This window comes from Suncus etruscus, chromosome 18, assembly GCF_024139225.1.
Source record: "Suncus etruscus isolate mSunEtr1 chromosome 18, mSunEtr1.pri.cur, whole genome shotgun sequence".
NCBI lineage: Eukaryota > Metazoa > Chordata > Mammalia > Eulipotyphla > Soricidae > Suncus > Suncus etruscus.
In genome coordinates, this window is record NC_064865.1 from 38,916,977 (window position 1) to 38,943,466 (window position 26,490).

At 45.7% G+C, this 26,490-nt stretch overlaps 1 protein-coding gene and 1 non-coding gene across 2 annotated transcripts in view; one reads left to right on the forward strand and one right to left on the reverse strand.

The window, feature by feature from the left end:
• Nucleotides 1-26,490, forward strand: part of BLTP3A (bridge-like lipid transfer protein family member 3A) — a 79,713-nt gene that overhangs the window by 40,063 nt on the left and 13,160 nt on the right. Inside the window, exons 5-14 of the mRNA XM_049765234.1 lie at nucleotides 5,855-6,044; nucleotides 6,332-6,472; nucleotides 7,477-7,647; nucleotides 8,450-8,645; nucleotides 16,898-16,984; nucleotides 19,451-19,621; nucleotides 19,792-19,931; nucleotides 20,103-20,244; nucleotides 20,870-21,063; nucleotides 21,268-22,730. Coding sequence (XP_049621191.1) covers nucleotides 5,855-6,044; nucleotides 6,332-6,472; nucleotides 7,477-7,647; nucleotides 8,450-8,645; nucleotides 16,898-16,984; nucleotides 19,451-19,621; nucleotides 19,792-19,931; nucleotides 20,103-20,244; nucleotides 20,870-21,063; nucleotides 21,268-22,730 — 2,895 coding nt within the window. The remainder of the gene's footprint in view (nucleotides 1-5,854; nucleotides 6,045-6,331; nucleotides 6,473-7,476; nucleotides 7,648-8,449; nucleotides 8,646-16,897; nucleotides 16,985-19,450; nucleotides 19,622-19,791; nucleotides 19,932-20,102; nucleotides 20,245-20,869; nucleotides 21,064-21,267; nucleotides 22,731-26,490) is intronic.
• Nucleotides 14,388-14,522, reverse strand: LOC125996853 (small nucleolar RNA SNORA23). The gene has a single exon (XR_007491516.1). It is a non-coding gene; the product is annotated as a small nucleolar RNA SNORA23 (small nucleolar RNA).

Genomic DNA, 26,490 nt, shown 5'->3' on the forward strand with positions numbered 1-26,490 from the left:
ACCAATTTCAGCATTTTCTTTAGGCAGAGTCAGTTAGAAACAGGTCCGGCAGGAATGGTGGGCTAGCAGGGGGTGACAGGCTGTTTTGAAGTGGGTGAAGATAGGACTGCAGGAAGCTGTAGGAGGTTTATAAGAAAACAACTTGGCAGGAGGTAAAATGATTATTTTTGAATGCCACAGGAATGCATTTTGAAACCTTTAAACTGAACTTAAATGATTTTTTTTTTAAACTTCTTAGTTATTATTTTAAAGCTAGATGCTTCTTTTTCTAGCCACATTTGGCCTTATAATATTGGCCTTAACTACACACAGCAGAAAGTTGGGGATTGCAAAGTCCAGAAATTCTCCAGGAAAAAGTTATTCCTGATGGCCATTTGAGAAATTTTTGGGGTTTACCATCCCCTACCTTTTTTGCCATGCTGATAGAACAAAGCTAGCTTAGCACAGGATTTTTTGGCAGGATTTCACAGTTTATAGATGACGAGACTAAGCCAGGTAAAAAAATTAATTGAAATTTTAAAAATGGATAAGGCTATAAAAATTGTATTTATAGAAATGCAAAAATAACAAATAGACAGACAGAACAAACAACACGAAACACAACATTGTGGCCACTTTCACGCATAACACACACACATGAACAGACAAGAGGATTTATTCAAAAAATGCATTGGAAAAATTAACAAGCGCTATTAAATATTTAGCCGGCATGTTTGTAAAAAAATTCTGTTAATGTAGCTGGAGTGGAACTGCTGAAAATAAATTTTAAGGTTTAGTTTTTAACACAAAACATTTTAAAAACTATTTTAACATGAAATTGAAAACATGAAGTAAAATGTTAGCAGTTTAAAAAATGAGCACTGTAGAAGGAGTTTTAACTTTGAAGTATGATATTATGTGCTGTAAAGGAACAGGTTTGTTATAAATTGGTTTCACAGTAGAATAGTAAGACAGCTGTAATAAAGTGTTAAAATTTTTATGATTAAACACGAGAGCATGAACTATGATTATTAAAGGTATAAGAAACTGACTTAAAAAACAAACAACTGTTTTTACTATGAAGACTTAAAGTGAATAATTTGTAAAAAATATTAGATACCAAATTAACAAGATGTTTAGACATTATAAAATATAGTTAAAGGCATTTGATGTATTTTTACACTTAGAGCTGAAGACCAAATTATTTTTAACACTTGTTAATTTGCTTATAAAATTTAGGTACCTTTATAATGCTAATTAACAATATTATTTTAAAAAAGGCTAACCACAACATGAACAGAGACAATTTAAGATTAAACTTGGAAAATGCAAAATTATTTTTACTTACCTTTGAGTTTAAAATTAGGCTTGAAATTAAGAAAAAGGACAAAGCTACTTAAGGTTTAATATTATGAACATTTATGAACAAATTTATTTAGTTAGTTATTACACTGTTATTGTTTTTAAAATGGCTTTTATGCCACTGTTTGAACTATTTAATTGCCTTTAAGGTTTAGACTATTTGGTTTAAGTTTTTTTTTTTTTTTTTTTTTAAATGGCAATGCTATTTTGCTATATTTATTATGCATTTAAAAGAGCTTAGGCTTAGTTTAGAGTTTTGGAATGTTTACACACTATTGTTAAGGAAAGCTGACCAACTTATTTTGCTTACTTGTATTATTTTAGTTTTTAAAGAATTAACTTTGTAAACATGTGCAGTAATTTAAACAAAGGAGTTTTGCTGTTTTTTTTCAATGCAGAGGTTCTTAAAAACAATGTTAAAAATGTTACAAAATGTTATTTGACTATTAGATTTGAATGGCAAATATGGGAAGGAAAGAGCAATTAAAAAGACAAAATATAAGAAACACCTAAATGCAGATTAAGGAGCCTAAGCTACTAAAAAATGCCCATGACATGAACCACTTTACAAACTTTATATACTTTTAAGATTAAAAATAATTTTTAATAGAAATATACTTTTTAATTTCACCAACTGTGGCCTTTATTTTTAGAAAAACATTTTTAACTCAGGCATATCGACTTAGGAGAAAGGAACGCTTGTTAAGGGATGGAAGGAGGGGGGGGGGGAGGACCGTTTTGCTCGCTTAAATTTTTGAAGCAGCCTGAAGTTTTTGCAGGCAACGACCACTGGCTAACCCGGACAGGTGTATTTGAACACCATGTAATTTATTTTGCTTGGGGGTAGGTTAAAAAGCCGGGAAAGCGTGTGAATAGCTTAATTTTAGGCGTTCAGGAATAGGAATGGGTTTGGGGATGCCTTGTAAATTTTTACCTAGGCCTGTAGAGGGCGTGTAGCCCTAACGTATTACTTGTTTGAAAACCGCAGAATTTTTGCACGTAATGAAAAAGACATCCATTTGCTTCATGAGGTTTCTGCCCCACAAGTTAATGGGCAGGTCAGGGATAATATATGGGCGAATAAAGCCAGTGTTTCCGTTGTCGTTCTGCCAAAGCAATTTATTGGCGCTGACAAGGGCTTGTGTGACGGTGCCTGCGACCCCAAAGATAGTGTCATGGGAGCTTGTCGTAGGCCAATTAGTGGGCCAGTTAATAGAGGAGAAACAGGTAATATTTGTACCAGAATCAAGAAGGCCTGTAAAGGGTTTGCCTCCCACCGTAATGGCAAGGTGAGGCCCGATAGAACCGGCTGCAGCGTCCATCAGCCTGCAGCTTTTTGCTCGCCGGCACTCTGCCCCGCGGGGGGCTGTGGGGGGTGCAGGCATAGAGAAGGGAGTGGCGGCGGGGGTTAGCACTTTGGAGAGTGACTTTTAGGCACGGAGCTGCTGACAAGCTAGGACCTGGAAAAAGGGTGTTGTTTCTATAAGAGCTTAGAGACTAGGTTTTTGCCTGCCCGCCGGCTAGAGATTAACAGCGCGGGGGGGAAAGCGGCGGAATTTTCGCCCGCCCGCCGGGGAGAGCTGCTTAGGGAAAAAAGCAGCGGCTTTAACAGGATTAGCACAGAGGTTGAAGCGGCAGAAGTGAAGATGAAGGGTTAAAGGAGGGAGGGAACTGAGAGATTTAAAGCGACAGGAACCTGAAAACTAGATTTTTGGCAAACATCATAAACAAAACATTAAGAAATTATAAATATGTTTTTTGGTAACCTCTATGTCTGTTTTTTAATTCAGACTGTATCTCTTTAATGAATTTAAGTTTATTTAGCGAATACTCATGGTAGCGGAGCCAATGAGTGAAGCCCCCAAAAGCCAATTAGGGGGCGGCGGGGGGGACGACGAAAATACTGCAGTTTATTTTGATCAAGGGCTGACTGTTTATACGCTTACCTTGATGAGGTCCTTTTCTGCGTTTTACAAAACAGCTCCGGACTCGCCCGCTCTCTGGTCGTCCGAGTGTAGTTTTGGTCTTCGAGCCCAGCGTTGGGCGCCAAAATGCGGGGTCCTAAAGCCCCCCGGAGGGGCCCGGCCAGCAGGGAAACGGCTGGGAGGCTCTTGGACTTCCGCACTCTTATTTGGCTGGGTTAAAAGAACAACCACACCTGTAAAAAATCTGAGAGAGGTTAGTAAAGAAGACCCCAGGCGAAGTTTCCGATCAGAGGCAAAATTTATTGATCCAGCACCTCTTATATAGAGGAGGAGAAATGGGCAGGAAAGGAGGACATGTCAATCATACTTTTTGGCGCGAAGGTTGTAGAACAAAGGCAGTAAAATATTCAAAAAGGGGAGAGAGACCTTATGTCTCCAAAGTGGGATCTGCAGCCGCTTATCTGGGCTAACATTAGTCTGTGAAGGGGCAGGTTTTTGAAGTTAGCTGTTAACTCCGGAAAGAAGCTAAAGGGAGTGGTCTAGATCTGGAACTAGCATTGGGGGTGTTCACTTTTCTCTTTGGCTTCAAAGAAAAATCTCCTTCAGCTGTGAAATACCTTTCCTGTTAGCACAAAAGCTTACAGCAAAGTCAGCAGATGGGCAGCCTTAGGTAAAAGGCTGCATAAAAGACAGAAGACAGAAAAATTGATCCTCTGACAGGATACTGTCTCCAACAATAAAGATGTTTTTAATTATATTCCATCTTGCCGGATCTTATTTTTAGATCAATTGTTTCTTTTACTCAACTCTAAAAAAATCCGATTTTATTATTTATTTATTATTAATTTTTTTGGTAGGGTCACACCCAGTGGCACTCAGGGGTTACTCCTAGTTCTGCACTCAGAAATTGCTCCTGGCAGTCACGGGGGACCATATGGGATGCCGAGATTCGAACCACCATCTGTCCTGAATTGGCTGTATACAATGTGAATGCTCTACTGCTGTACTATCTCTCTAGTCTGTCTGTCTGTCTGTCTTCTATCTTCTATCTATCTATCTATCTATCTATCTATCTATCTATCTATCTATCTATCTATCTATCTATCTATTTATCTATCTATCAATCACCACATCCAGTGGCACTCAGGTTACTCCTGACTGTACACAAAAATTACTCCTGGTAGGCTTGGGGGACCATAAGTGATGCCAGGTTCTGAGTTGGCTGCATGTAAGGCAAATGCTCTACCTGTTATGTTATTATTTCGGCCCCCAGAACTTCATTATGATGAGTGCTACAGGGGCTGCTGGCCTGATAGTACAGCTGGTAGGATGCTTGCCTTGCACGTGGCTGGTCTAGATTCAATCTCCAACATCCTATATGGACCCCCTGACATCACCAGAAGTCATTTCTTAGTGCAGAGTCAGAGTAAGTCCTGAACACTGGTGTGGTCCCAAATCAAAAACAAAGAAAAGAAATAATAATTAGAAAAAAGGAAAACTCCTTTAAAATTTTAGAAATTAAAAAAAAATGCAAAAAAAAAATGCAGTAGAAAGGAGAGGAGAACATCAAAGAAATTTGTTCATGATTCTAGCACCCATAGATAGCTCACATTTTTTTATTTGATAGTTTGCTTTATTTTTTTTGGTTTTTGGTTTTTGGGTCACACCCGGCAATGCTTAGGGGTAACTCTTGGCTCTACACTCAGAAATTGCTCCTGGCAGGCTCGGGGGACCATATGGGATGCTGGGATTCAAACCACCATACTTCTGCATGCAAGGCAAACTCATTACCTCCATGCTATCTCTCAGGCCCCAATAGTTTGCATTTTTAATATTGTATTTTCCGGCGTATAAGACAACTTTTGAAACAAAAAAAAGTCAACTGAAAATTGGGGGTCATCTTATACGCCGAGTATATTCTGAAAAATGTTTCAATATGTCGCTAAACAAAAATTGTCTGTATATTGCCACAAAACAAATTTTCTAACTCGATCCTGCACCAATCACTGCCAGGCTGCTCGGGCGCCTCTCTAACTCAGCCAATTTAAGCAGGCTTTTGATGCATGCAAATTATACAGTGTTTTGGACCTGAATCTACACTGTCAAAAGCCTGCTCAGATTGGCCAGAGTCAGAGAGAAAGTCTATTCCAGTATAACCTTTGAACCTTTGCTTGTTGTGATTGGCTCACTGTGGTACATACAGTTGCAACACAGGAACGTTCTGTCTGATACAGCGAATATAGGCCTAAACCTATGTTTTTTTTGGTTTTTGGGTCACACCCAGCGGTGCTTAGGGGTTACTTCTGGCTGTCTGCTCAGAAATAGCTCCTGGCAGGCACGGGGACCATATGGGACACTGGGATTCGAACCAACCACCTTTGGTCCTGGATTGGCTGCTTACAAGGCAAACGCCGCTGTGCTATCTCTTTGGGACCTAAACCTATGTTTTAACCGCAAAATTATGGGTCGTCTTATACGCCTGGTCGTCTTATACGCCGGCAAATACGGTAACCTTGTCTTCTGTCTTCCAGTTAAACATCTTACTAGTCTCGCATGATCTGATCGCACGTCTTCCTGATCTGTTGCAGTGAGTATGGCTTTGCCGAGAAGGTGGTGGAGGGCATGTTCATCGTAGTCAATTCCATCACCATCAAGATCCACTCCAAGGCCTTTCATGCTTCTTTCGAATTGTGGCAGCTCCAAGGCTACAGCGTCAACCCAAACTGGCAGCAGAGTGACCTCCGCCTCACCCGGATCACTGACCCCCGCCGAGGAGAGGTGACTGAGCCAGGAGACGAGGGGGGTCTGGTCAGGAGGGGTCCTTCCAAAGTGAGGTCCTACTGTGTGGGTGGCGTCCCCCTTCCTGAAGACCGGAATCTCTCTGTCCATTAGTTTGGATCAGCACTTTCTCAGCCATGACCTTCCTGTGGTAGGGTTTTGGCTGAGCAAAACGCAGTCTGTTTCTGCCACACCAGGCTTGCTGCTGGGACTTGCTGCCACTGGGACTTGCTGCCACATGATTAATGGCATCCACAGAATTTAGGGGAATTTGCGCTTCTTTCCAGGTCTTAACATTTAAGGAAATAACTTGGCAAACACTTCGGATTGAGGCAGATGCCACAGACAATGGCGATCAGGACCCCATCACCACTCCATTGAGGCTGATTACCAACCAAGGCAAGATCCGGATAGCCCTCAAGAGAAGAGTAAGTGTGTGCTCTGCCCTTGGGATAATGCCCATCCCTGGGAGTTGGGGTTGTTCTCTTCCTCCCAGGAGTATTGGCTGAGGGATGGGCTGGAATCCAGTGTGGTGCCGTGACTTCTAATCAGAGTGTTCCTACAGTCTGTTACCTTGATTCTGAGAACCGCAGTTCTTTATTTTGTTCTGGGCCATATCCTGTGGTCTGGGACTCAGGCCTACTCCCAGCATGGTGCTTGGTGGCTGCTCCAGGAACCGTGTGCTGGGGACTGAACACAGGTTTCCCATGTGTCAAGCATGTGCTCTGGCCTTTTGAACCATCATGTAGTCTGAGAATCATAGTTGGTTTTTTTTTTTTTTTTTTTGGTTTTTGGTTTTTGGGCCACACCCGTTTGACGCTCAGGGGTTACTCCTGAGCTCAGAAATCGCCCCTGGCTTGGGGGGACCATATGGGACGCCGGAGGATCGAACCGTGGTTCATCCTACGCTAGCGCTTGCAAGGCAGACACCTTACCTCTAGCACCACCTTCCCGGTCCCCATAGTTGGTTTTTTTTTTTTGTTTGTTTGTTTGTTTGTTTGTTTTTGGGTCACACCCTGCAGCGCTCAGGGATTGGTTACTCCTGGCTCTATGCTCAGAAATCGCTCCTGCCAGGCTCAGGGGACCATATGGGATGCCAGGATTTGATCCACCATCCTTCTACATGCAAGGCAAATGCCTTACCTCCATGCTATCTCTCCAGCCTGAGAACCATAGTTTTATTTATCATTTAAGGAGTGGCAATTGATTCCTGCTTTATTATTATTATTGTTGTTGTTGTTATTATTATTATTATTATTATTAACAACAGAACTTATGCAAGGCATTGTATAAGTTATGAAAGGCATTGATTGACTGTGAAGTGTTTGATGTTTTCCCTTCACCTACTGGGACTGGGCAGTAGTCATTGGGGTTGTCGGGGTGATGCCAGCTGTCAAGCCCTCTCCTCTCTCTCTTCACTGTGACCCTTCAGACCAAAGACTGCAATGTCGCAGCCTCCAAGCTGATGTTCCTGCTGGACGACCTGCTCTGGGTGCTGACCGACTCGCAGCTCAAGGCTATGCTCAAGTATGCGGAGTCTCTGAGTCAGGCCATGGAGAAGTCGGCCCAGCAGAGAAAAAGCACAGCCCCGGAGCCCGTGCAGGTCAGAGGCTGCGGCCCCTCCTACAGGCCTAGGACATATTTAGGTGAAGCTAGGGCTTGCATCTGACTTATTTGGGGAGCTTGTTATTTGCTTCTGGATGGGCATGGGACTTGCCCTGGTCTGATTTACTCACTCTGTGGAGTGAGTGGCCCAGAGTGTTAGGTGCATGCTACCAGCTCCTGGATGGGGATAAGGAATGCTCCTGTCCTTGGAACCCTTGCTATTTTGAAATAAATACCACATGCACGATTTATAATACTTTGTGACTGTAATAAAGGTGAACATTGTACCACCAGAATAGGAACACTTGATTGCCCTGTTTTAACAGGGCATTTGGGGAAGACTTTCTGAAGGAGATGTTTTTTTTTGTTTTGTTTTTGGGCCACACCCGGCGTTGCTCAGAGGTTACTCCCGGCTGTCTGCTCAGAAATAGCTCCTAGCAGGCATGGGGGACCATATGGGATACCAGGATTCAAACCAACCACCTTTGGTCCTGGATCGGCTGATTGCAAGGCAAATGCCGCTGTGCTATCTCTCCAGGCCCTGAAGGAGATGTTTTAATATCATTCATCAGTCTTGTGGGGCAAGAGCTTGAGGCATAATTCAAACATCAAGATGCTGCTTTGACAAGTTATGTTACTAGTTATGATTTGAATTGTTGGTGTGTGGAGTAGAAGGGAGGCAGACCAGTGGGCAGATTATCAAGGGAAGGAGCAGTGGGCTACATCCTGGTTCTTGCAGCTTGAGAGAGCCTTTGAAGGAGAGTCTCAGGTCTGATGTTGCTTTTCTCTGTCACATACAGATCACCCCACCTGCTCCCAGCGCCCAGCAGACCTGGGCCCAGGCGTTTGGTGGCAGCCAGAGCAGCAGCAGCAGCAGCAGTAGCAACCGCCTGAGCCAGTATTTTGAGAAGTTTGATGTGAAAGAGTCCTCTTACCATCTGCTCATCTCCCGCCTGGACCTGCATATCTGTGATGACAGCCAGTCCCGAGAGCCAGGTACCCCATGAAATCCAGCCTGTCTGGAGAACTACTGAGGTCAAACGCTTGGGAGTGAAGGCTTTTAGCCAGATACAAGAATGTATTTTGGTTGGCCAGTCATCTACCATTCACAGCCAGGCCCCAGCCTGCCCATAGCAGTTTTCTGATGGTAGAAGGCAGAGCTCTCAGCCTGTAAGGTGCAGCAAAAACAAATGCACAAATGTTGATGATGCTGGGGAAAGAGCACAGTGGGTATGTGCTATACTTGCTATGCATATATTGATTCAGGTTCTATCCCTAGAACCTTACATAGCTCCCTGAGCCTACCAGGAGTGATCCCTGAGCATATAGTTAGGGAGTGGACCAAAAACTAAAACAAAAATACCCCCACGATATTTGAATACTCAAGAGCATAGACTAAACAGTATGTCATTTCTTAAAAATTCTTGCAGAAAAAAAATTTTTTCTTGCAGAGTCCTTAATACTATGCTAGCCAATAAATTAAACTATCAGAAGCCTGTTATTCTGGAAGCTGGAGAGATAGCATGGAGGTAGAGCATTTGCCTTGCATGCAGAAGAATGGTGGTTTGAATCCTGGCATCCCATATAGTACCCTGAGTCTGCTAGGAGCGATTTCTGAGCGCAGAGCCAGGAGTAACCCCTGAGTGCTGCTGGGAGTGACCCAAAAACCAAAAAAAAAACCAACCCAGTAATTCTCTCTCTTTCTCTTTTGGTTTTGGTCCACACTTGGTTACACTCGGGCTACTCCTGGCTTGGGGGACCATATGGAATGCTGGGGGATGGAACTGCGATCTGTCCTAGACTAGCCACATGCAAGGCAAATGGCCTACTTGCTTGTGCCACTACTCTGGCCCAAGAAACCTGTAATTCTCAATGTGTTCTTCCCTCACAGAGAGATCACACCGTGTTCTTGCTAAGCCTTTGTATTATTTTTTTTTAGAGCTACGGATATTATAACACATATATTTATTCAGGATGGAAAGTAATTGACTGCTCATTCTTTGTGCACCTTGGAAAAAACACTTTATTGTCTTGCTTAACGTTTTTGTTTTGAGTTTCTTTATGTGTGATCTTTGGTGAAATCATACCTTACATGTTTATTCACAGGTTTTTGTCAGGTTCAAAAGAGATAATAGGGTTCCGAGCGGTGGTGCAAGCTGTAGGGTGTTTGCCTTGCATGCGGCTAACTTAAGATGGACCAAGTTTCGATCTCCCAGCATCCCATTTGGTTCCCCAAGCCAGGAGTGATTCCTGAGTGCAGAGCCAGGAGTAACCCCTGAGCGTCATGGGGTGTGGCCCAAAAACAAAACAAGAGATAATATGCGCCAGAGCAAGAGCACAGCGAGTAGAATGCGGCCAACTTGGGAATGACCTTGGTTCAATCCTTGGCATTCTATAGGATTCCCCCAACCACTACTAGGAGTGATTCCTGAGTGCAGAGCCAGGAGTAACCCCTGAGCATCTCCGGTGTAGCCCAAAAACAGAAACAATAACAAAAATAGATAATATACTGAATTTAGAGAGCTTCATGTCTGAGTATTCTCTGCTGCCTGTTTCTTCAATATTAATCATCTCTGTTCCGTCTATACTAGGCCACTAGCTCTTGGCTGATTTAACCTTATCTCCTTCCCCTCGCTGTTGTTGCCCAGGTGGTGATGTCTGGCTACAGTGCTCACTGTTCACCAGAGCTGCAGTCAGGCTGTGGGGCTAGCATCATGGGGCGCGGCCTTCACCAGTGCCTGTGCCCTTTGAGGGGCATTGCTCATGCTCACTTAGTTGGGGCTCCCAGGTGGCCATTGTGTTGCTCACTTGTCATTTCTCACATGTCTCTCACCTGACTTGTAGTTGCTCACATGGTACTCACATGCATGCTCTTGAGGTTTCACACTTCCTTTCGTGTCGGTCGTACATCTTATCATTTGTGGTGCTGGGGGAAGAGAGAGTGTCACACTCTTTCTACGGTCCTCACACCCCTGGCCGTGCTATGTAGCCGAAAATCACAAGTAACACGAGGGACTGCAGAAGACAGAATTACTAGGCTTATGAGCAGCGTTTGAGAGACCAGAGGGTGTGGAATTTGTTACAGTGTCACTGGCGGGCACTCAGCCTCTGTGCTGTTCTTCCTTGGGCTGAGCCTAGGTTTCAGATGCTGCTCTGATAGGTTTGCCTCTGAGTGAGACCTGGGCTAACTTTCCTTAGGGGAATGGACCATTTTTTTTTTCTCCTGGCACTGAGCAGCACTGCCTCTCTCACTTAGCTAGTCCCTTGGTCTTGCAGTGACTGTGGCTCCCTCTGCGTCTGCTCAGAGAGAAGATAAATGATTGGGGTAACCTAAAACTGCTTTTCAACTACTTAAAAGAAATAACTCCATTTGTTAGTCACTCTTTTGTTTTGGGGATATTTTGTCAAAGCAATTATTTTTTTTAAAATATCTTTAGGCACCATGCTTATAAACATGTTTGTAGTTGGGCTTCAGTCATTAAAAAAAGGAACACCAGGCCCGGAGAGATAGCACAGCGGTGTTTGCCTTGCAAGCAGCCGATCCAGGACCAAAGGTGGTTGGTTCGAATCCCGGTGTCCCATATGGTCCTCCGTGCCTGCCAGGAGCTATTTCTGAGCAGACAGCCAGGAGTAACCCTTGAGCACCGCTGGGTGTGGCCCAAAAACCAAAAACCAAAAAAAAAAACACCTCTTCATCAATGCAACTTTCCTACCACCAATGCCCCCATTTACCTCTTTCCCCACCCCTTTTCTATATTTGAGACAGGCATTCTATTTCTCTCACTCACTACCATTGTCATGTTAGCTGTGTAGTTATTTCTCTAACTGCACTCACCACTCTTTGTGGTAAGCTTCATATCATACATGGGCCGGTCCTTCCAGCCCTTATCTCTATTGTCCTTGGGTATTATTAAATAATGTCTTGTTTTTCTTAAATCACATAGCTGATTTTGACTATTCTGTCTCTATCTCTTTCCCTCTGACTTATTTCACTCAGCATAATAGTTCCCATGTCCATTCATGTATAGGAAAATTTCATGACTTCATTTTTCCTGACTGCTAAAGCAATTATTTGTTTCTTTGTTGTAGTGGAAGAGCCTCATGCCCTAATCCCAAGGGATTGAGGAAATGGGTCTGGAAGCAACGGTGACACAGCAATTAATTCACACATGATTGAAGAGAATAAAACAGGTTCAGGAAACTTCCACCACAAGCTTTCCGCTCACTGGCAAAAGATACCAGCAGGCAGATAGGATAGCTGTGGAATCGAAACCGCAAGCAGCTCCTCCCTGTGACCCGAGGTCTTTATTGGGAGGAGTACAAGCAGGGCAGGAGACCAGTTCAGAAGTACTTCCAGCCCATGAATTACAAGCACAAGCAAGAAGAATTACTTGAATAGAGTGAAAATGGATTATGCTAATAGTTTGCTTTTGGGCCACACTGATGGTGCTCAGAGCTTACTCCTGGTTCAGGAATCCCTCCTGGCAGTGCAGGGACCCTATCAGTGCTGGAAATTGAACCCGGGTTGTCTGCATGCAAGGCAAATGATCTACTTGCTGTACTACTCCAGTCCCTATAGAGTCTATTTTAATATGCCCAGTTTGACTCCAAAAAAGGGCCCAGGACTAAATGCCTTTTGCTCGTGCACCTGTATCTATCTCTAGGACTGGAGTTATATAGGAGTCTTCCCTGAGGAATGAGGGCCCTGGGGAACATTCCTGCAAACTCTTGGCCTAGGTTTGATTTGTTCCCTCACTGTGGTGTTAAAGGCCTCCACAGCCACACTTGGCCATATCTGACAGTCACAAAGGAAGGCTTTGGAGGGAAAAGTGATGTGGAAGACCCAAACTTGGCTTTTCGCCCTGTAAGGCATGTGTTCTGCTTCTTTGTGTGATCTCCTGGCCCTTGGTCATGTAATTGTAACAGGGATAGTATCACCCCCACCTGCTTTACTGGTGAAAATGAGCTCTTTGGGACTGGAGAAAGAGTGCAGAGTTTCACTCGCTTGTTACAAATGGCTAATACGGGTTCAGTCCCTAGTGTTGCACACCACCAGGTATCACCGGGAGTAATACCTGAGCTGGAGGAGTAAGACTGCCGGGTATGTCTGTCTCCCTTACTCCCCTCAAGAGTTATTTCTTTTCAACAACTTTGTTGAAATGTTATTCACATACCATTTAACTGTTCATTTAAAACACTTCAACTTATAATTTTTTTTTTTACTATTTTTATAGAACTACTGTGCAGTTCTTTCCACAATCTAATTATAGAGCATTTTTGTTTCCCCATGAAAGAAACCCAGCACCCATGAGCTGTCATCCCTTGTTTCACAGCATGAAACGATTCATTCTCTGTCATGGTATTTGTCTGGCAGGAGTGAAAAAAACCTCCTACCAATGATTTGTGGTTATCTAAAGCTAAATGATGCCTGAGACAATGTAATTCCTTAGTATTTAATGCCTTTCACTAGATTTTCATGCATATTGCTTAGATAGCATTGAGGTTCAGTTCATGGACAGCAGACAAAATGTTAGAAAAATTGGTACAACAAATGCAGGCAATAATTGTCTGTGATTAGAGAATAGTTTTATCAGTTGTTTTATATGTTTGTTTTTTATTTGGCACTATATTCAGCAGTACTCAGGACTTACTCCTGGCTCTTTGTTCATGGGTCACTTTTGGACTTTTGGACTTTTTGGACTCAGGGGACCATCTGGGATACTTAAGGATTGAACCTGGGTCTTCCGTGTTCAAGGCAAGGATCCTGCTCACCATCTCTCCAGTGTCTCAATGCACCTGCCACTAGAGTTCCTCTTCCACTAGGGGTATAATTGTATACTTTTCCAAAAATGTGTAGTACCATACTGTGCCCACCACCTCAGTAGCAGTATCTTGCCATTACTTATGTTCTGTATACTTGGCCCTTATCCACTGTTTAAGTCCTATACACACAAACACACTTGTCATACAACCTAAGATTTGTAGTCAGAGTCCAAAGGTTTGTTTTGGTTTGACTTTGTTCCAATGCTTTATTTTTTGTTTTTGATTTTGGGCCACACCCAGCGGTGCTCAGGGGTTACTCCTGGCTGTCTGCTCAGAAATAGCTCCTGGCAGGCACAGGGGACCATATGGGACACCGGGATTCAAATCAACCACTTTTGGTCCTGGATCGGCTACCTGCAAGGCAAACGCCGCTGTGCTATCTCTCCGGCCCCCATCTTTTCTTATAGTTAAGTGTGTATAGAACACTCACCTGTTGTTGGGCGCTTGTGTTATTTCTGTAGCTTGACAGTAACTCATAGCAGTGCAGCAAACATGGTAACATATATATTTGAAATTTTCTCTCCCATTTTTGATTTACCATGGTTAAAAATACTGTTAGTGATAGTTTCATGCATCCATCATTCCAACATCAGACCCACCAGTCAACTGTGAATTAGGGTTTTTTTGGTTTTTGGGCCACACCTGGCTGTGCTCAGGGGTTACTCCTGGTTATCTACTCAGAAATAGCTCCTGGCAGGCCCGGGGGGTGGGGGGGGGGACACGCTGGGATTCGAACCAACCACCTTAGGTCCTGCATCTGCTGCTTGCAGGGTAAGCACAGCTGTGCTATCTCTCTGGCCCCTAAGCTGAATCTTTTTTATTTTATTTTTTATTTTTTATTTATTTCTTTTTTTAAACTGTAGTCAACAACTAAAGATACATACAGACCCTATATATATATACATAACCATAGTTTCATGTGTGGGAATTTGGAGGCTGGTCAGTGGTAGATGTCTGAAAAGACAACACTAGACCAGTACTATGATCCCAAGTTTACTCTTTGGCTACTTTGTTTGTGTGAATAGCAAGATCTGCCTAAGCTGAATCTTAATGTAGGATCATATAGTTTGTTTTTGTGTCACAGCTGGAGGTGCTTAGGGATTATTCTTGGCTCTGAGCTCAGGAGCCACACCTGGTAGGCTGGTGGACCACATGGGAAGCTGGGGATAGAACCTGGATGGGCTGTGTGCAAGCCAATACCCTAACAACTGTGCTATCGCTCCAGTTCCACAAGGCAAACAACTTAATCTCTACATTCTTCCAGCTTGCGAGTTGTTTCATTTTTATATTTTGGGTTTTGGGCCACCCCTGCTGGTATTTAGGGGTTTCTCCTGCTTCAGTGCTTGGGGTTTATTCCTATTGATGCTCAGGGGCCTTGTGGTGTTGGGTTCCAAGCCCTCCCCGAGGCCGTGCATGCTCTAGGCTAGCCCTTGATTGCAATCTTTGTATATTTATTGACACTTTAAGAAAATGTTTTGGTTTTATACTTGACAATGCAGATACTGTTTCCTGCTATGTCCTGGGAGGGGGTATTTCCTGGTCATGCTTCAGGGGACCAAGGTGATCTGGGGGCAATAGAGCCCTGGTCTCACCTATGGCAGGCATGCATTTCTCAAGCTCTCTCTCCCCTGGACACTATGTTCTCTGTCCTTGAGAATCCTATGTGTACTCGAGGACTGTGATTTGGCTCGAGGGTGTGTGGAGAACCATGCATGGTCTGCTAAGTCTGTCTAGTACAGCTCCTCATTTAGAGTTATGGTCTCCACAGGTTTTTCTGTCTGGTCCATTGTCCATTGTTAGGTGTCTAAGTCCCCTAATAGGATCATGTCGCTGTCGAAATCTCTTTTCAGTTTAACAATTGTTTTATAGAGGCTGAAGTGAAAGCATAGTGGTAAGGCATTGCCTTGCATGTGGCCAGCACAGGACGAGCCCTCGGTTCAAATCCTGGCATCTGAGCTCAGAGCCAGGAGTAACCCCTGAGTGTCGCTGGGTGTGAGCCCCCCCCCCCAAAAAAAAACCCAATTTTTTAATGTTCTTTTTTGTTTATACTGATATGTTAATGAGTACTAAATCCTCCGTATTTGGCTGGGGGTGGAGACAGAGCACAACGGGTAGGGTTCTTGCCTTGCACATAGCTTACCTGAGTTAAATTCTTAGGATCCCATATGGCCTTCAGAGCACTTCCAGGAGTGATTCCTGAGTGCAGAGCCAGGAGTAAACTCTGAGCACTGCTCAGGGACTATACAAAATAAAACAAGACAAAACAAATTAAAAAATTAAAAAAAAATCCTCTTGATGGACTGATCCCTTACTCATTCTATAATGAGTTCTCATTACCTTTTTGAAAACTTGAAGTTTATTTTATTGGAAAGAAATATGGTTTCTGCTGCCTTTTCCAGGCTACCATCTGTCTGTAGGGATGTTTCCCCTTTTTTTTACTCTGAGCCTGTGTTTATTATTGGAACTTCCAAGTGAGTTTCCTCTAGAAAGAAAAAGGTTGTATCTTGTTTTCTGACCTATCCCACTACTTTGGCATTCAATCGAGTAGCTCAGGCCATAATATTTAGAGAAATTGGTGTCTGGGAGATATATCAGAAAGTAAAAGAACTTGCCTAGTACTCAGCCCTGGTTCAACCCCCGTGCCGAGTATCATTCCCCCAAAGCTCCAAGAGCTGTATTGCGTGTGTGTGGCCACCGAGCAGCAGCCCAACTCATTTATTTATAAAGACACTATTGTTTGTGCCCCCTGGTGCTTTGTATTGTCAGTGTATACTAACTAGTGCTGCAGATTTCACTCAAGAACTGTGAGTTTTGTGTTGCAGGGAATCAGGCTCTTTAGGCATCACGCCGAGGGCCACTATTAGAATTGTGATATGTGGCGGAGCCAATCAGACAAATAAAGAGACCTTGGAACATAGATAAAGATGCAGGCACATGTTGCCTCTTAGAGCCTGTCTATGACTGCATCAGGAGAACAGGAGGCCTTAGGGCAGTGCTGCCTTTCCCATGTGCTGTGTCAAGCTCGGGCTTGACTGAGCTCCTGGCTCTACGTTCAGAAATCACTCCTGGCAGGCTCAGAGGACCACATGGGATGCCAGGATTTGAACCACAGACCTTCTGCATACAAGGCAAACGCCTTACCTCCATGCTATCTCTCCAGCCCTAAGAGAAGCTATTTCTTAAGAGACTTTGAGATACTTCAAGTAGTATTTTACTGCTGTTTATCTTTGTTAGGGGTTGTGGCCTACACCCAGTGGTACTCAAGGCTTGCTCCTGACTTTGGACTTGGGAATCATGCCTGGCAGGGCTGGGGACCATATTGGGGGGGGGGGGGTACCAGTGATGGAACTTGGGTTGGTCCACCCAGACAAGCAAACTGCCTGCTGTTCTTTTTCTCCAGCCTCATCTTTATTTGTCTCTCATAGGTGTCTCTGCAAACAGACTCTTGGGTGGTGCTATGCAGTTGACCTTCCGCAAGATGGCATTCGACTATTATCCCTTCCACTGGGCAGGTAGGAGAATTCTGGAGTAGTCCATTCTAGCATGACCCAGGTTTTGAGGGCAGACTCCTGTATTCGTACCTGTCTGTCTCTCAGAGAGGTGGTAGGAATAACCTTAGAAAGAATGTTTAGGAGGCCGGCGAGGTGGCGCTAGAGGTAAGGTGTCTGCCTTGCAAGCACTAGCCAAGGAAATATCGTGACCCCAGTTTGATTCCCGGGTGTCCCATATGGTCCCCCCAAGGCAGGGGCAATTTCTGAGTGCTTAGCCAAGAGTAACCCCTGAGCATCAAATGGGTATAGCCCAAAAAAACAAAACAAAACAAAAAGAATGTTTAGGGGTCAGTGGTGGTGAAGTGGTAGGGTGTTTGCCTTGTACGCAGCTGACCTAGGACAGACCGCAGTTCGATCCCCAGTGTCCCATATGGTCCCCCAAGCCAGGAGTGATTTCTGAGCACATAGCCAGGAGTAACCCCTGAGCATCACCGAGTGTGGCCCAGAAACCAAAAAAAAAAAAAAAAGAATGTTTAGGGTTGGGGATTGACAGTACTTAGAGGCTATTTCCATCTCTGTGGTCAGCGATCACTTCTGGTGGTGCTGGGGGACCTAATAGTATGCAAGGTGAGCCCCTCACTCCTGGACTGTCTTTTTAGCCCCACGGTGAACGAAAACTTTAGTTTTCACTATTGGCAATTCTTTCTCAGTGATGAGAGAACCCAGGCAGGAGAAGCAGTGTCTGAGATAATTATTCCCCCTTAGCACTAGGAAACAGAGAGAGGTGTCACACAGGTAGGGCCTGGGCCTGCCCCCCAAGCTATATCCCTAGAAGAGCAGTTGCTTTGGGTTGCCCCTTCTGCCTCTCAGATTTCACCAGTTTTAGCGTCTCTCCCGTCATCTTGTGTCCAAGATGGCAGCCGCCATGCCATACCTGCCATTTGAGAGAAGCCTAGATGGAGTCCAAAGAATCTCTGCTCTCACAGGATGGTTTTTATTGACTCCAAAGACTTCTGGGTGAGGAATGAGGGATCCACATCTAAACCAAGAGCAATCAGAATATTGTGTCATGTCCACATTTCACACCTTACAGAAAAGTCAATTCAAGAGTAGATGAATTACCTTGTGTGTGTGTGTGTGTGTGTGTGTGTGTGTGTGTGTGTGTGTGTGTGTGTATGTTTTGTTTGTTTTTGGGCCACATCCAGCAGCGCTCAGGAGTTTCTCCTGGCTCTGCGCTCAGAAATCGCTCCTGTCAGACTCAGGGGACCATGTGGGATGCCAGAGATCTAATCCAGTTGGCCACACACAAGGCCAAACTCCCTACCTCTGTGCTATTGCTCTGGCCCCAGATCAATTACCTTGAGATCTGACCAGAAACTAGGAAGTACAGTGAGGAAAATATAGGCAGAATGCCCTAATATTTGAACCTCAAAGGTATCTTCAATGTTAGAATACCACTAGCAATGGCAAAAAAATGAAAAATAAGTACATCTAATTAAAGATTTTCTTCTTTGGCAAAAAAAAAAACACGGGCTAACACTGAAACCTAACTGAATGGGAAAGAGTATTCACATTCAACGCATCAGATTGGTATCCAGGATATGTAAAGTACTCCCAGAGATCAATAACAGCAACAAAAAAATTTTAAAAACCTTATCAAAAACTGCTCCCTACCCGCTGTACTATCTCTTCAGCTCCCGTTAACTTACAGTTGAACTGCTATATGACCCAGCAACATCAGTTTGGGGCATCTACACACAGGACAGAAAATTTTTTTTTAGTTCAAAGGACTTATGTGCACCATTATTCACTGCTGCACTTAGTACAGTAGCTGAGAGATGGGATCACCCTCGGTGTTCAACCACAGATGAGTGGATTATGAAGATGTGATGTATACAAATACACAATCAGATACTACATAGCTGCAGGGAATGTTAAAATCATGCAATTTGCTGCAACCTGGAACTGAAGAGTCTATGTCGAGTGAAATAAGCCAGAAGTACAAGCGTAGGATGATCTCACCTGGTGCACATAAAATAACTGGTCAGGGAAACATAGTAAAGGGGGGGAATGCCTCGATCACCAAAGGATAGGGAGAGAGAAAACGGAAATCAAGGCAGGAAGGAAGAAGATGATAAAAGAAAGTAATGGGGGAGCAGAGGTCAAGGCTTTGGTTATGTTGGGAATGTGGGAGAGTGATGTAGCTCTACATCCAAAGCACAGGCTCAACAGCACGAAAACATCAGATTTAAGCTGCAGCCACCAAACTTTGAAATGTGCCCATCGAGGTGACAGTTGGGGGCGAGGGGTACTTGGATGAGTGGGGGAACATGCAGCACTAGTAAAGGTGACACTGGTGACACTGGTGGTGGGACTGGTGTTAGAGAGCATATTCCTAAAACTCAACGAATCACACAATAAAACACAGAAAGAGACTCTGGAGTCCTGATCTTTGTTTCCAGCCTTCGTGCTTTCCTTCTGCCCCAGGCGATAGCTGCACACACTGGGTGCGGTACTGTGAGGCCATGGAGACCCGAGAGCAGTGGGCGCAGAAGCTGGTGGAGGAATTTCAAAGGAAGATGGAGAAGTGGCACGAAGAGACGGGTCTGAAACCACCCTGGCACCTGGGCGTGGAGTCTCCTTTTCGGAAGAAAGCAGGTGGGGTGTGGAGAGATGGAGCACCCCAGTGTTTGGTGGCCATTGACCCTTCAGTGGGGATAAAATCCTGGAAGGGCTAGACTCACGCAGTAGCCATGTCATCCTCTCTCTGCTGCTCATGAGGATTGAATGTGTGTGGTCATCTTTCCCACCATCTAATTTTCATTTAGATTCTCTCTCCAGTCCGCGCAAGAACCTCCTTGAGAGAAGCCCCTCTCAGGGCCAGCAGGCTGCCTTCAGACCCCCCGCCTGGAGTCGTCTACGCTCGAGCTGCCTGGTCATCCGTGTGGATGACTTAGACATCCATCAGGTGAGGCTCTCAGGATACAGGCAGGCGGGTCCGAGAGGGCCGGGACCAGGGCCACCTTTGGGAGCAGCTTTGTCACCCGGTCACCTCAGGGCCCCTGCGGGATTTTATTTCCTCGGAGGAATACTCTCCAGGGTGCTCTGCAGATGCTAATAGGCACTTGGGGTTGTCTAGGTTTCCACGGCCGGGCAGCCAAGTAAGAAGCCATCAACACTCCTTTCCAGCACCCAGAAACTTCGCAACCCACCCGCTCAGGTCTCTGCCATTCATATTGAATTCACAGAATATTACTTCCCAGATAATCAGGAGCTTCCAGGTAAGCTTGGGAGGTGGTCACTGCGCACTGTTTTTAGCTCCTGCTCTGTACTTTTGAACCTTGGAGCCACTGCACCCATTCTCATTCGCCTTTGGAACCTTTAGGCATTTGTGTTAGTATTAGCATACTTTGATTAAAGTCTCTAGCTCGTGTAATCTCTGCCTTGTACCTTTACTCCCCCTTCCCTCCAAATTTGGGTCACATCATACCAAGCTGTGCTCAGGGAATACCTCGAGCTCAGTGCTCCTGGCAGCGCTTGATGGACCATGTATTGCCAGGGATGAAACAAGGGCTTCTGCATATGAAGCATGCACCCCAGACCTCCAGCCTATCTCTGTGGCCTAGCCTTTTGCTTTCTTGATAATAATAGAATATTAGCAGTTAAGTGTTGAGGGGCTAGAGAGATAGGATAGTGGGTAGGAGGATGCTTGCCTTGTATGCAGCCAACTGAGTTTGATCCTCTCTGGCCCCCCAAGCACTTCCAGGAGTAATTCCTGCGTGCAGAGCCAGGAGCATCACTGAACATTGCATGTGGCCCAAAGCAAAACAAAACAAAACAAAACAAAACAAAGAGTTGAGCTGCCGCTTTGGCACATTGGTGATTTCTTTTTTTCTCTGCTTTCAGTTCCATGTCCCAATCTCTACATTCAGTTAAATAGTCTGATGTTTACGATGGATCCTGTCAGCTTGCTCTGGGGAAACCTCTTCTGCCTGGACTTGTACCGCAGCCTGGAACAGTTCAAAGCTATCTACAAGCTGGAAGATTCCAGGCAGAAAGATGAGCATGTGGATATGCGGCTGGATGCCTTCTTGCTGAAGGTGGGTGAGGGCGGACACTCCCTTCTCTGCTGATGGGCTACAGCTGCCTTTCTCCTGTGGCTCTGATCTTGGGTTCTGCTCTTCCCATTTGAGAGAAGTCAGAGAGAGAATCTCCCGGATCAGAGGGCCTCTTGCAAGTGCTAATGGTGGGCCGTGACAAGATTCAGCTGGTCATGCTGAGTCAGGTTTCCCTTTTCTTTTAAGGTGAGCTTCCCTCTGGAGAAGAGAGAGCGGGCAGGGCTGCATCGGCCCCAGGCCCTTGTCTTCTCTACGTCCAGCCTGACTGCCACCAACACGCGTCATGCTCTGCACTGCGGCTCTTCGGACCTGCAGAGTCTCTTCCGGGGCTTTGCTGCGACTGAGTTCTTTCATTCCAGCCATGTCCACTTTCCCAAGACTCCAGGTGGCTTCAGCATCCTGCACATGCTCTTTCTGCATCACGCCTTCCAGATGGATTCCCGTGTCCCTCCGCCACATACTCTTCCCCCTCAGAGGCCCAAGGCCTCCCAGGACCTCTGGTCCATTCACTTCGCCAAGGTCTCCTTGGACTTCGAGGGAACAGAGAAAGTGAAAGGTCACCCGTTGAATTTTGTGGCTCCCTTCCCCTTGTCCATTTGGGCCTGCTTGCCTCTCCGCTGGCAGCAGGCCCAGGCCCGGCAGCGCCTACTGGCCACAGAAGGGAGGCTGAAGCCCTCGGCGAGCTTTGGCAGCCCTGGCCAGACTGAGCTCCTGACTGGGGACACCATGACCCACCAGAGGTCAAAGACCGAGCAAGACTTGAAGAACTTATCGGGCTTCAGTGAAGTCATGAACACTCTGAAAGAAGACAGTGGCAGTTCGGACAGCCGGGGGCCCCCCACAGAGCTGGAGGACTCAGCGGACATCCACATGCTCGTGCACTCCCCTGCACAAATCTTCGTGAGACTCGACCACTATCAGTACTTGGCTCTGCTCCGCCTCAAGGAGGTGCTTCAGGGCCTCCAGGAGCAGCTGACTCAGGACACGAAGGCCATGACTGGGTCGGCCATGCAGGACCAGACGGCTTGCATCGGGGTCCTCTTCCCCAGTGTTGAGGTGGCGCTGCTCATGCATCCTGCACCTGGGTCAGTGGAAGCCGACTCCGAGGGCTCAGATAGCACCAGTCTCATCGATTCCGAGCTGTCTCCTTCAGAGGAGCGGGAGCCCAAGTCAGACACCTCTTCCGAGCAGGGCCCCATGAGTCCTGCAAAGCTTCCAGAGGACAGTGCACTGGAAAATTCGGATGCAGCCCCCCCGGATAAGCCCGTGCCGCTGCTTCACGACAGAGAAGTGCGGGATGCAGAGTCTTCTACTCCACAGCCACCTGCAGGGAAGGGCCACGAAGCGGTCGAGTCCCTCCACGCCAAGAGACTGAGTAGAGCCCAAGCAGCCAGCTCGGCAGCCCCTTCAAAACCTCCGGGTCCCAGGGATACTGCGGTGAATGGGCAGGGCGAGCTGGTCCCCTTGAAGAACATAGAGGGAGAATTGTCAAGCGCCATTCACCTGACCAAGGATGCCACCAAGGAGGCGCTGCATGCCACGATGGACCTCACCAAGGAAGCCGTGTCTCTCACCAAGGATGCTTTCAGCCTGGGCAAAGATCGCATGACCTCAACTATGCACAAGATGCTGTCCCTCCCGCCCACTAAGTGAGTGCTTCTCTTCCTCTTTCTTCTCTCCATCTCCCCTGCCTGCCGTCACTGTGGGGCCTCCTGCAGTACCATTTCTGTTTTGCTTGTTTTGGTGGGTCTAGGGCTTAAACCCAGGGAACTCACCTGGTACAGGTGAGTAAGAGCCTCTGTGATGGAGCTACACGTCTGGGCCTTGGACAGGTGAGGAGGAACATCTATTCATAGGGCTGTGTCTCTGGCCCAGTGTGCAGCTTTTCAGCGGTAGGACACCAGTGAGTCTGGGCAACTGGGAGAAGGGCCCATTGAATGTGGCAAAATCTTTGCTTTCCAGAGCCGCCCTTAGGGCAGTGGGGGGATTTTCAGACTGCTTAGAGGGTATACCAGTTTGAGAGGTTTCTTTTTCAGATTACATTTAATTCTGTGATTGGGGAGGACCAGACATTATAAGAAAGGTACACAAAATCCCGTGGATGTTCACTTGCTTCCATGTGATATATCCTGTTCTTGGGCAGTTTTCAAGTCAGCATTTATTACTTCATGGAGATCATAACATCTCTCTCACTGCTTTATATTTTTACAAGTTTTATGCCTATATTGATGTACTTGGCACTGCATGACATGAAATATTTTCAGTAGGCTGTCTCGTCATTGTTGTCTAGGATTGACCCATAACTTCCTGGCATGGTAGATGAAGATATTTGTAAATAGTAGCCCTAGTTTACTGTTGAAGAAATGGAAGTTTCAGGAAGAAGGAGCTCATGGATCCTGCATCTTTTTTTTTTTTTTTTTTGCCTGTATTAATGGTGCTCAGGGTTTACTCCTCAATGCACGTTTAGGGATCACTTTTGTTGGGTTCAGGGAACGATATGGGATGCCAGGAATTGAACCTGGGCTACCTGCTTGCCAGGCCAGCGCCCTACCCACTGTTCTGTCACTTCAGCCTTGGATTTTGTGTCCTGTAAATAAACATACTGGGGCGTTGGACTTGCTCTTTCTGAGAAACTTCGTTGACTCTTCCAGACTATTAGAAAAGGATTTGAGGGGCCGGGCGGTGGCGCTAGAGGTAAGGTGCCTGCCTTGCCTGCGCTAGCCTAGGACGGACCGCAGTTCGATCCCCGGGTGCCCCATATGGTCCCCCAAGCCAGGAGCGACTTCTGAGCACATAGCCAGGAGTAACCCCTGAGCGTCACCGGGTGCGGCCCAAAAACCAAAAAAAAAAAAAAAAAAAAAAAAGGATTTGGGCCGGAGAGGTGGCGCTAGAGGTAAGGTGTCAGCCGAGGAAGGACCGAGACTCGATCCTCCCGTTGTCCCATATGGTCCCCCCAAGTCAGGGGCAATTTCTGAGCACTTAGCCAGGAGTAACCCCTGAGCATCAAACGGGTGTGACCTGAAAAAAAAACAAAAACAAAAAAAAACAAAAAAAAAGGAAAGGAAGGATTTCATTCATTCAGTCAACACGTTTTGGTTTGTTTGTAGGTTACATTCAGATTTGAGTCCTTCTGCCCAGTGCTTGGTGGTCTCTGCCTGCAGCTTGCTGGTGGGCCATACAGTGCTGGGGCTGGAACCTGGGCTTCCTGAATGCACTGCATTCGGTCCTTTGAATGATCTCCCCAGCCCAGGTAGATAGTTTCTAAATCTTTTCTTTGTACTACTGTCTTGGACGATGGAGAACTAGTTGAGAGTCATCGGAAAAACACAAATGTGTAATGAGAAGAGTAAGAAGGTGCAGATTTTTTCTCTTTTGATTGTCTCTGATTTTAGGAAAGTAAAATAAGGACTGGAAACTTTTTACTGGAATTTTCTGGTCTGGGACTTTGGTTAGTGCTTAGAGCTTTTTTCCCACAGGTTTGTCTTAACAGTGCTTGTAGGTGTCCTTTGTAGACAAAGAGCCTAGGCAGGAGATTGGTACAAGTACAGGCTGAATTATATGGTACTGGGAAACATCGATTGAAGACTTTTTTTTTGTTTTTGTTTTTGGGTCACACCCAGCAATGCTCAGGGGTCACTCCTGGCTCTACACTCAGAAATTACCCCTGGCAGGCGCAGGGGACCATATGAGATGCTGGGATTTGAACCACTGTCCTCTTTATACAAGGCAAACGCCCTACTGCTGTGCCATCTCTCAGATCCTGAAGACATTTTCTTTTTCTTTTTCTTTTTTTTTTTTGGTTTTTGGGTCAACACCCGGCAGTGCTCAGGGGTTACTCCTTGCTCCACGCTTAGAAATCACACCTGGCATGCTTGGTGGACCATATGGGATGCCGGGATTCAAACCAATGACCTTCTGCATGAAAGGCAAATGTCTTACCTCCATGCTATCTCTCCGGCCCCTGAAGACATTTTTTTTATCTTTTCAGAGGAGACCATAACCAGAATGTTCAGAGGGCCATATGGTGCCAGGGGGTGAATAGGCGAACTATGCCCCCTGGTCCCTGTGCTATGTCCCTAGGCCTGAAAGCTTTCTTTCAATTTTGTAGGGACTACACCTTTTAATATTTACAGCTTCCTTCTGGCTCTGTACTTGGGGTTACTCCTAGTGGTGCTGGGGATCCAGATCAGAACTAGGGACAGCTGTGTATAGGACATGTGCTTTAACCTCTGTACTATTTCTCTGGCCTCCCACCTACTTTTCCCCCACTATTTTATTTTTGGGTGACACCCAGTAGTGTGGGGCTGCTGCTGACTTGATACCTGAGGGGTTCTCTTGGTGGCATCTGGGGGAACAATGGGTGCAAAGATCAGACCCAGAGTTCCTGTTCCTTTGAGCCTTTTCCTGGTCCATGAAGATTTCTTTGTATCAAGCACTATGCTGGATGCCTCAAATACTAAGACAGTGAATACAGTAACCCTTTAAGGCTTAAACCCTTTATCTCTAAAATCCCTCCCCATTTCACAGGTGAGGAAAACGAGGCTCACATAGGTAAAAACCTTGCTCAGGATCCTACTTGTATGTGGTAGTATCAGGGCTGAGAGCCCACCCCACAAATGCTCTTTTTTGTTTTTGTTTTTGGGCTATGCCTTGGCAATGCTCAGAAGTTTTCCTAGGGGCCAGAGAGATAGCATGGAGGTAAAGCATTTGCCTTTCATGCAGAAGGTTGGTGGTTCAAATCCCGGTAAACCATATGGTCCCCCGAGCCTGCCAGGAGCGATTTCTGAGCATAGAGCCAGCTAGTGATCCCTGAGCGCTGCCAGGTGTGACTCAAAAACCGAAAAAAAAAAAAAAAATTCCTAGCAGTAGCTGGAGGATTGTTGAGTTAAAATTTGTATAGATGGGGCCGGGCGGTGGCGCTGGAGGTAAGGTGCCTGCCTTGCCTGCGCTAGCCTAGGATGGACCGAGGTTCGATCCCCCGGCGTCCCATATGGTCCCCCAAGAAGCCAGGAGCGGGGCTGGAGAGATAGCATGGAGGTAAGGCGTTTGCCTTTCATGCAAGAGGTCACCGGTTCGAATCCCAGCGTCCCATATGGTCCCCCGTGCCTGCCAGGAGCAATTTCTGAGCATGGAGCCAGGAGTAACCCCTGAGCACTGCCGGGTGTGACCCAAAAACCACAAAAAAAAAAAAAAGAAAGAAAAAAAAAAAAAAAAAAAAAAGAAGCCAGGAGCAACTTCTGAGCGCATAGCCAGGAGTAACCCCTGAGCGTCACAGGGTGTGGCCCAAAAACAAAAAAACAAAACAAAACAAAACAAAACAAAAAAAAATTTGTATAGATGTTGAATAATTAGTCTCCTACTTTCTAACATTGGAGAAAATAAAAGTTCTTTAAATTAAAAAAAATTACT